Raw genomic sequence first — 10,405 nt, forward strand, 5'->3', positions numbered from 1 at the left:
ACTACCTCTGACAGTTTGGAAATATATGTACCTCTTACGAAATAATTCAGGTCGAGGTTACAAAATTCCTAATTCTTTGAATGATTCAGTGTATTTGAAGTCAGCACTAAGGTGTCAGGGCAGAGTCACATATCACCTTGACTGGGAAAAATAGAAAGTTGTTACAATTTTAACAGCTTCCATTCAAGTGAAAGCACATTACATAATGGGATGGATGAAGTCTAGGGCAACCAAAGCAGCAAAGGTTGCAAACAGGATACAGGAATGGCCCCAGAGACAGAACAGAGAGATAAGGTATTAACACTGGGTCTTCAAAATTAGAGCATGAAAGAATTAGGGAAAACTTGCAGGGACTCAGAGTTCTTTCAGTAACTTCATTCAGGCCCTAGAATGTACTAAAGTCCATTTACTTTTATAGGATGATATGAGGAAGGAAAAAGGTATTTCCTGCTCTGAACTAGTTTGGAGTGACAGATTACAATGGCCCAAAATACAGTCTACTCATTTCCTCTGACAGCTGCCCACTGAAGACAAGATTCTGCCTCTCTTATTCACAGAGAATGTTAACTGATGCTGCCACTTACTTTCTTGAAATCAATGGGCCTATTCAAGAAGAAAAGTACCTCTCAGTATGAGTTAGGGTTGTATAATCTGGCCAAAACAAATGTGTGAAGTCATACAGTGGAAAGGGATGACCCAGACATACATCTTTCTGTGTATGACCTAGAATAAACAAGACATTTATCTTCATTATTTGATGACGTCCAAAGAAGGAAGAAAATAATAAAGGCCCACATTCCTGGGTAAAATATCACAGTCCAAAAACTCTAAAAAGGAAAGGGGGTAGCTCTTCTTTTTTAATGGATGAGAGTGAGAAAATACTGTTACTCTACATAAGGGACCAACCAGCTCCTCCTTTGATATTGTATCCAGTTCAAAGCCTCATTGTTCATAGACCTCAATGATGTTAGAGACCACATACATCTCTAACTGCCTGTCTTCAAACTATGGTCCCATTTCTGAGCACTCCATACAGTTCAAAGAGGAGAACAGGAATATGCAATACTAACTTTGAAATAGTCTTTATGTTTCCCAGTTTTTGCAGTGTCAGAGTTCTGGAAAGGTTGTCAGATTTGTTATACTGGAGTAGCATTAAGACTGCACTAATTTATGTTACCTTCCTGTGAGTAAGCTGGGAACAAGCTGAGCTAAAAGGAAGCCAGGCCAGGTCCCCCTTGCCGGTAGGTATGTGGTGTAGACTTATTGGAGGATTTTCCCATGTTAAAGGGATTCTTTTAGACTAAACTGGCTATTAGATTAGTCAGTACTATACAAAGCCTTGGAAGGGACCTCGATGACCTACTGAGGTCCCTTCCAACCCAAATATCTATGAATCTGTGAAAAGCCACTGACTTGCAAGGCAGAACTGGGCCCACACTTGAATGATGTACTAATTGTATCACTATCAAAGAATGTTGATACAAGCTGTTACTATGCAACTGGTGGGGGTGCATGATTCTGTCCCCATATAAGTGTTACAAAACCACTCCAACTTTAACCCTGCTTCATACAAGCTAAACATCAGGGTATTTTGTTCAATTAGCTCACTACAAGCTCATGAAGAAGTAGCAGTCACAGCTGCTGACTGCTCCCAAGCAAGTTTCCCTTACTTTATTAACATGCCTACAAACGTATGCTTGTCCATACCTTTAGAGCAGGAACTGGCAACCTATGATCTGATCCAACATGGGAATAGGTGTCAGAGTTGCACCATACTGTATCCCCTCTGAAGCATTCCCCTCTGCTGCGGGGCCTGGTGTTCTGCAGTATCTGACTTTATCCTTGCTGTGGAAGGGTTGGGAATCTGGCAGTTGGCTACTTTGAGGAGTGGGAGGGGGAGGGATGGGGATGGGGATGGGGGTGGGGAGCAGAAACTTCCAGCCTGCAGTGATGGCTGGGTGGGTCACAAGCTTTGACCAACTCTGACAAAAGGCTGCTGACCCTTGCTTTAGAGCAGGGTTAGGCAATGTTTTTGGCTGGAGTGCCAAAAAACCTGCAATGTCTACCTTGTAAGGTGCTAGAATGCCAAAAAAAACAAAACTGGGGTGGGGAGGGTGGGGATACATGGCAGGATGCACTGCATATTACTATAGTTAATAATCATAAATGTTGCTTTTTTACAGTAATACCAGTTTTTCTAAATTCTAAACCTGATGACAATAAATAAAACTTCATATACTACCTTTGATGTTGTGTATCTTTTTTAGGTTAAGCATGCTGTGATGAGACAGAGAGAGAGAAAAAAGAGGACAGGGAGGGAGAGAAAAAAAGGGGAGCGGGGAAAAGGAAAAAGAGAAAGGGGGGGAAAGGAAAGAGGATGAAGAAACTACAAGGACAGGCTGCCAGAGCCTGCCCACTGCCCCCCATCCCAACAATGTAGGCAAGCAGTGCTGGCCGTGGGCCCACGAGGAAGTGGCTGCTGCCACTGCTGCTAGCGTCCCTTCTCCTCGCCTCCCTGACCCCCGCAACAATGTAGGCAGGTGGATGGGAACAGAGGCAGCACCAGAGGGAATGCTGGGGGAGGCTTGCTGTGCGGCATGGTGGCTGGGTATTTAGGCCGCTTGCTGCAGCCCCAGCTCCAGCTCAGACCTAGTCAGCAGTATGGTGCAAGCCACTAGGGCCCCTGCCAGTGGCCTTGGCAGAAATCATGGGGAGGAGGGGCACATGCCCCCCCCCCCATGTTCTCCCCTAGGAGTCACCTCTGATTTGGGACCTACCAAATTCACGGCAGGGGTAGGTTGCACAGTAGCTCCTTTAATCTTGAAGCTTCCCCTGTGCACCCATCCCCACAGCTGGCCACTCACTCCTGATCAGCAGGAAGGCAAAAATCACAGTCTTAAATATGACACCATTTTTGCTGCTCACCACTAATTGGCCAAGGGGCCATGGCATCCCTGCTGTGTGTTGCTGATTGGCCAGGAGGCAAAAATGGCACCATATTTAAAACCGTGTTTTTTGCTTCCCCACTGATCAGGAGGGAGCAGTGGGCAGTGGAGTGGGGAGGGGAGGAGCCACATAGGGGAACCTGCAAAATCAGGTGTGTGCCCCCCCCTCCCCCTTCAGAGAGCCCGAAACAGCAACATAATTTTTTTTTTCTTTTTAAACATTTTCCTCAGCACACCTCCTGGCATGCCATGGAAAATGTCCTAATTGGCACGTGTGCCAGGGGTTGCTTATCCCTGCTTTAGAGTACTATCCTCCCCTCCCCCAGCAATGATATACAATAGCATAACCAGCCTCTGGAAGGCCTGCCCTGCACTTTAAGACAGAGGGAGCCTCCAGGAAGTTTAACCAATATTCTACCAGAAAGACAGTGTTTGGGATCAGATTCTGCTCTCAGATTATAGCACATTTGGGCTGGGGTGGCTCCGTTTACATTATTTTTTCAAAGGTAAATCCTGGGGGGGAAACATTAAGATGTATGAAGCAATTTTCACCCAGCAGAAAATGAGTAACTGCTATTAAATTAAGCAGGAATTGAACAGAATACTTCAGTCAGAAGACAGACCTGGAATGTAAAATAGAAAAGGAATGCTGGGGTGCTACAAATGTGGATGGGATAGATTGGTGAGGGGCTGGGGGAAGGAAAGAACCAAACAGTGATTATCAGCAAGCCAAGCAGTGTCTCAGTGATGGTACTATGTATCTATTAAAAAGGGGAGAGGAACATCTGCAAAAATGGCAGTCTGGTAAGCAGTGCTGAAAGTTGATGTCATGCTTTTGCTAAACTGATTGCAAACCACCAGCTATACCATGCTTGTATGCCTGTTCCTGTTGCCTGCATGCTCAGTTCCCTTGGGGTCACTTACACCATGATTCTTCCTTTCATCCTGTTGACTCCATCTGTTATGAGCTGAGAACAGCACCCAGCCTATTCTGGCTTTATTCGCACTACTGGTGTTCTCTTTTCACCCTGTTCCCTAGCGAGCTTCTGAGCTCTTGATTACTTCCTTCTGAAGTATTTCGCAGTCCCATAGGCCCTTCTTTTTAGAGGTCATCTATCTCTTTGGTCCAGAAGGTGACGTGCTATCTGAGGAAGGCTAGTAATTTATTATGATCAAAGACAGGATGATACGGGAACTTCTGTGCCTGGCCCTGCCATAGGCTTCCTGCACAACCTTGCTCAAATTACATGAACTTTCAGGCCTGAGTTTCTCAGATCTGTGGATATTTACCTGCTCCCAACCACACTGGAAGATAGAGGTAGATTAATAATCACCCACTTCCCCATCATTGCACACACAGAACTTTGAAGACAATACTCTTCTCTCCAAGGACTTTACATGAGCTGGAGCCTTCCCCCAAGGGCAGTGGCCCCTGAGGAAGCCTCCAGCATCCTGGAAGGAGTAGTAAGCATAGGAGGACAAGGTAGAACTGACTGAGACTTCACAGGCATGTGAACATGGCAAAGTACCCGCACTCACCTGAAGAGACTAAGCACTACTTACATGGGGTTTGGATGAGTGCAACTGTTCTTGGAATGATATACTCCTCTTGTCCCTGAACATGCTCTTTTAGGAATGTATGACCTCTATGTAGTTCCTATCTAAGGTCTACCTAATCGACCTAAGATTATTTTTGCATCACTTCCACTAGCACTGGATGTCGCATTCTTAACCCACTCATACATTTCATCCAACTAAGGCTACTAGGTACCTATTCTGTGCTGAACACGACTTGCAACACACATCTGCAAGTCATGGGGTTTTTACCATATGTTGAACTCTGTCAGATTCTTCTTTAGCAGCAAACCCATGCTATTCCACAAGTGTAAATCCCTTTCTCAGGTTTCAAGAGATTATAGAAAAGCCACTAAACTTGCCTTTAACTCCATTTCTCTATTTATTTTAAAGAGGGATTTCAGTTGCTTAAAGGAACATTTGTGTTTTAATAAGACACTATGATCCTTGGATAGGAAAGCAGAATAAAAAGTATTCATTAATGCTTGGTCTTCATTATGCCTAACACTAGAAAGGCAAGTGTGTTTGGAGGCTAGTTGGGAAAAATTTGATTATGAATAGGTACAAAATTAAGGGTAAATATAAGTCAATTCCTCAGATGGAAGAAGAGATACTAGTGGAAGTTAATGAACTGGAGGAAGAAAGTGACAATCAAATAATGATGACAGAACCTTTTTTTAACTCAGAATTATAGCTAGGGCCATAAAAAGAATGCAGATCCATTTAAAATACAGTAAAAAATGAAATGGTACCATAGAAATAAAATGTAGCACAGTTGAGTATGAAATAGGTTCAAAGAGGGGAAAAAAAAGAAAGATAGTTTAAAAAGGTTAAGTTATGCCTATACACTGCTAAGTTGTGAACTTTTAGGAGAGAGAATTAGGTACAAATGAGCCCAGAGGTTGCCTATCTAGTGTGCAACAATTTTTTTAAAAGGAAGCTACAGCACACTCCATGTAAATGTAAAACTTCAGGACTGAAAAATATAAGCACTGCTCATTAAAGTACACTCATAGTACAGTGAGTGCTGTGATATTAGCAACACCAAAACTGGCTAGCTTCCCTCATTTTCAAGGCTTCTAAGAGCAACCCTTTGACAGCTGCCTCCCTTTAACTTTCTAGAACATTTAAACAGGATAAAATTAATGGTGCAGACAGAAGTGACAATTTTCAACCGGTCTGGCCATAGAAAGCGGACTGTAGCTGTGACCAAACCCAAGTGCATGGCTGCAGACAGCTTCAAGTGCATGGCTGATTGAGTGAAAATCTGAACCCTCATTGCATGAAGGGTCAGATGAAGAGGTTTCAAAATAAAGCCTCTTCTGTAACTTCTGTCTGCCTGCCCGCCTGTCACTGCTTTCAGAATGGGAGGGGGCAAAGGGAGTGGAGGGAGCTCGGTCTGGGTTTTTTCCAGCTCCTGCTGGAGGATTAGGGGGTGGGAGGGGCTCCAGTTTACCCACCCAACCCTCCTATGCTGGCTGGGGAACCCCTAAAACACGGTCTTTCTTTTCCCTTTCCCTCCTCTCATTCTGAAACAAGGACAAGCTGGGTTGGAGGAGGGAACATTGCTAGGGGAAACCAGCTGTAGGCTGGTAGCCAGCAGCTAGATTCCCCTCCCCTGGAACCAACAGTGAAGCTCTGCTTGGTCCAGGGTATTGTTGTAACTCAGAAGCTTTCTGCAAAGTGTTCTCAGTTGCAGCAGAGAGCTGCACTTCTACCTACACCCTAAGTTACATAGGATACAATGAGGTATGCAGTTATGTGGATTATGCATTTAACTGATATGCAGATAACCCAAATTTATTACAATGCAAGCAAGAAGCTCAGATAAGCAAGAGGCAATAAATCAAGCATGGCGTTGTGTTATGCATTTAAGAGAATTATGCACTTATGCATATACATAGTATACACTATACAAAGAGCGAGAGAAAATTTCAGCTTTGTCTACAGTAATAATTTTAGTTTCACTGAATTCACTTTAAGAAAGGTTTACAGTGAAGATGAAATAGTTTCAGGGAGAAGGTGGAAAAAAAATCCTAGTTTGTGGTACAGAGGGACCGGCACAAAGAGTGACAAAGTAAAAAGAAAAGAGATTTACTTAACCTGGTAAGAGTTAAAGGCCAACATGTGCATGCCAACATTCATATAAGTTGGCCCACTAGGATCAATAGGACAATAGGAGTTGCTAAAAATACAGAATTCAATCTTTGGAAAACTTCAGTATTAAAAATTATGAAAGGGTATAATGAGAACTGATGGTTCAGTTTAAATCTTCAGTTCCCTTTAAATCTTATTCCATAGTATGGAAACAAATGACAGAAATAAAAATAGTGAATTTAGAACCAAGAAAAAGAAGATACTTCTTTACATGATGTATGCTGCATGCTGCATGCACAGTCAACCAGTGAAATTTACTGCCTGCTGAGCTGGTCAATGAATCAAATGTTGTAGCCAAAATATTAAAAAGACATAGATCATATTATAATAGCCAAGACATATTGTGTAGCTATGCCAACTGATACAACGGTATCAGGTAATTCTATCTTACGCTTCATAGCATGAGCTGATTACCTGTCAAAATCCAGACATATTTCATACCCTATATGCAGGATGATATAAAAGGATAGTTGTGTTATTGATACAGATCATGGTTCATCTTCCTTTGCGAAAAGTAGGAGGCTGACCAGTGGAATTAGCAGTCTGATTCAACAGATAGCGCCCTGCAGTCTCCCCTTGACTGCTCACAATTAAGTCTCACCTTTGCAAATTTCAGATCATAATTTAACATCACGCCATTCCAATCTGGAGGAAGAAAGATTTGACCCATCATCATTGCCAATTTGGAGAACACTTGTTCTCCCATGATAATTTATGAGTTATAAATGAAAAATGTTTTCTTATATGCTGAAGGACACTTTCCACACGATAAATTACTGAGCCTTTGAAATGCCAGGTTCCCTTGGCAGGTAGAGGTGTCCTGAATAACTGTCTTTTTTTTTTTTTTTTTGCAAACAAAGAATAGAAACAACTTCCCCCAAAGGCCATATTTGACTTACTGAAATTTTTCAAGGGACCTCTTCAGCATTCAGGGTACCAATATATAATTGTGAAGGGCTTAAATACGTATATGTGGTGGACACACAAATGTGGTTGGCCTCAACACCTAAGCAACACACTGATTTTCACTAGCATTTGGTGAATGAGTCACTGAGAAACCACATAGGTGTGCATCTGTATTTCCCTGTGCATTGTAAAGACAGCTTACATGGGAACTTCGTAAAAGAGACTGTGGAGTTAAGAGACTGAAGGTGCCAAAGTAAGACTAATGCAAATTATTGAGTCCCTACATTCATTAGGCTGCTGAGCAAACAGCTCTCTACCATTTCCCTCCCTATCTAGCGGGGAGCTGTTAATGATGTAGTTAATTACAATACCTTGGTGGTTATGATTCCATCTTGCAGACCTACCATGTCAAACTGCTTTACTCACCTCCTCTCACATTGAGCACCTCAAGAAATATCATATTACTTCTTCAATTGGACCTTCGTAAATGTTTATTAACCTAGAATCATATATTCCAGAAGTCTTTAAAAGAAGAATGTATTTCTAAGCGTTAACTATCTGTATGACAACTGTTTTATGTTATTGCTACTAATAATATAATCCACTTTCTGATTTGCTAAATTTAGTTTAGAATAGAGAAATATGGTTTAAGGCTCTAAGCTTGCTAATATTTTTATGTGTACTTACCAATTTGTGTGTTCCATTAAAATTACTAGAATTAATAATTTCAGAACTTAAACGTGCACAAGTAACTAAGGGACTGAAATTCAAGAAGTGCCTTGATTCTAAGATTTTTGCCCATGATAAATCTCTCAACTACTCTCTCTGTCTCTTTCTGTCTCCCTCTCTCTCTCTCTCTAAAATATTATATATAATATACTTTAACTGCCTTTGGGATTGTGTCCACTTGAATCTTTCTTTTGTGGGGGGAAGGGAGTAGCCCTTATACTTTTCCATTTTTGACAACTACTTTTATTGACATAAGTTGAGTTACACAACATACAAGTTTGACTCATTTAGTTCAACTTTATCAGGTTTCCATACTCAAAGCTACATGAAGTTATTTCTCATGTGGGTGAGATGGGGAAAGAGGGAGGAGAAAAATCTACATACCACACAGGAAGCTTCATATTGTTTCCCCAATTTAGGCCTCAAAAATGCACTAAAAGAAAAAAAAAATGTTAAGAATAACCAATATTAAGGACTATATTGAAGATATTTTTGGTTTAGTTATTTTTGTTTAGTTATTGTCACTGTTACTTAAGTGGGTAAAGAAACTCATCCAAAGAAAAGAAATGAAACTGGGAAAAACTTCAGGTACCTATTGAAAGCCCCATAAAGAATAACGTTATCTTTTTCAGCAAAGAATTTTGTAAATGCAAACCAAACAAAGAGTTGTCCATATGCTACCAGAGCACTTACATACACATGGAGGAAAAATTCTACTAATGATAAATTTTTCACCCATTTAAACTCAGAATACACTTTCTATGGTCTTTACACAAAGGTTTATTTAAAAAGAAGCCAAATCTACTAAACATAATGGGAGTGGAGATGCTTAGCTGTGTCTTGCCAGCATCTTGCTTTAAGGACCCATTTCTTTTGGTAAGTGGTATATTCAGGGCTGTGAAAGAAGACTTCATATTCTTACCTGGCTTTCAGGCATCCAGTCCCTCTGGTTTTAGCTATAAGATTTCCACACCTATCTCCTCCAAACCTATACTTTTTAAGCCAAATTGTTAGGACAGACTACTGAGCTCATCACAGCACAGGGTTTGCTCAGATACCACTGAGAAATCTGCTCAATGCCTAAGACTGGGACTTCAGATTTAAAACCAACCCTCTTCCCCACAAGGACCAACCCAAAAGAAAGCGCTCAGTTCTACTCACTAAGGCACTGCCAGTCCAGAACTAGGGCAAGGGGGATGGTGGGAATAGCAACTGCATAAATACAGCCAACATGGTCAAGTTAAAAACAAGAGAAAAGCAACACACAGCCTGCCCTTCGACATCAGTAGTCCTCAATCCAAAGGAAAGCAGGGAGAGTGTGATGTCTCCATTTTCCTTCTGACCTGTTCAACCTGCTGGTAATCATCTTGACAGAAAGGAGCCAGCTAGTATGAAGCCAGCTGGGAGCCACAGCCCCAGTGCCCGGGGGGGGCTGGAGGGCCCTCAGAGGCTCTGTGCCTGGGATGCTCCTGCATGTGCTTGGCCTTGAAGGCAAAGCAACATGGCAGAGATGGGGCCTGGGCAGTGGACACCTGTGGTATACGCACACACATACATATGTACATACACACACACATATACATACACAGGCGCACACACACATACACAGCTATATATATGTAGACACAGACACACATACACTCACATGCACAGAGAGACATACATACATATACACACAGATTCACACATATATGCACAGGCACATATATGCACATATGCACACAGACACACACATACACACACAGACACAAGCTCACATGCAGAGAGACACAGATACATATATGCACACACAGAGACACATGCACACATATGCACATGCACACAGATACACAGACACACACACATATACACATGTGCACAGATACACACATATACACATACACACATGCACACAGACACACACACACACATTCACATTTGCACGCGCGCGCGGGCCGGGCGCGGGGGCGCTGACCTGGTCTGCCTCCACAGGAAGGTCTGGATGGGCAGGGGGACGCCGCGGCCGCTCTCCTGCTCCGGCCCCTCCGAGCTCTTCCTCTTCACCATGGCGGGGCCGGCGTCCCCTGCCCGCCCGCCCGGGAGCGCCCCCACGG

At 42.6% G+C, this 10,405-nt stretch overlaps 1 protein-coding gene across 1 annotated transcript in view; it reads right to left on the reverse strand.

The window, feature by feature from the left end:
• Window positions 1-10,388, reverse strand: part of UNC80 (unc-80 homolog, NALCN activator) — a 230,274-nt gene extending 219,886 nt beyond the window's left edge. The window contains exons 1-2 of the mRNA XM_019523430.1: window positions 10,267-10,388; window positions 8,697-8,745 (exon numbers count right to left, since the gene is read on the reverse strand). Coding sequence (XP_019378975.1) covers window positions 8,697-8,745; window positions 10,267-10,358 — 141 coding nt within the window. The 5' untranslated portion in view covers window positions 10,359-10,388. The remainder of the gene's footprint in view (window positions 1-8,696; window positions 8,746-10,266) is intronic.
• Window positions 10,389-10,405: the final 17 nt, after the last annotated feature.

Source organism: Gavialis gangeticus, unplaced genomic scaffold (genome assembly GCF_001723915.1).
Source record: "Gavialis gangeticus isolate Ggan-Ray unplaced genomic scaffold, GavGan_comp1, whole genome shotgun sequence".
Taxonomy (NCBI): Eukaryota; Metazoa; Chordata; order Crocodylia; family Gavialidae; genus Gavialis; species Gavialis gangeticus.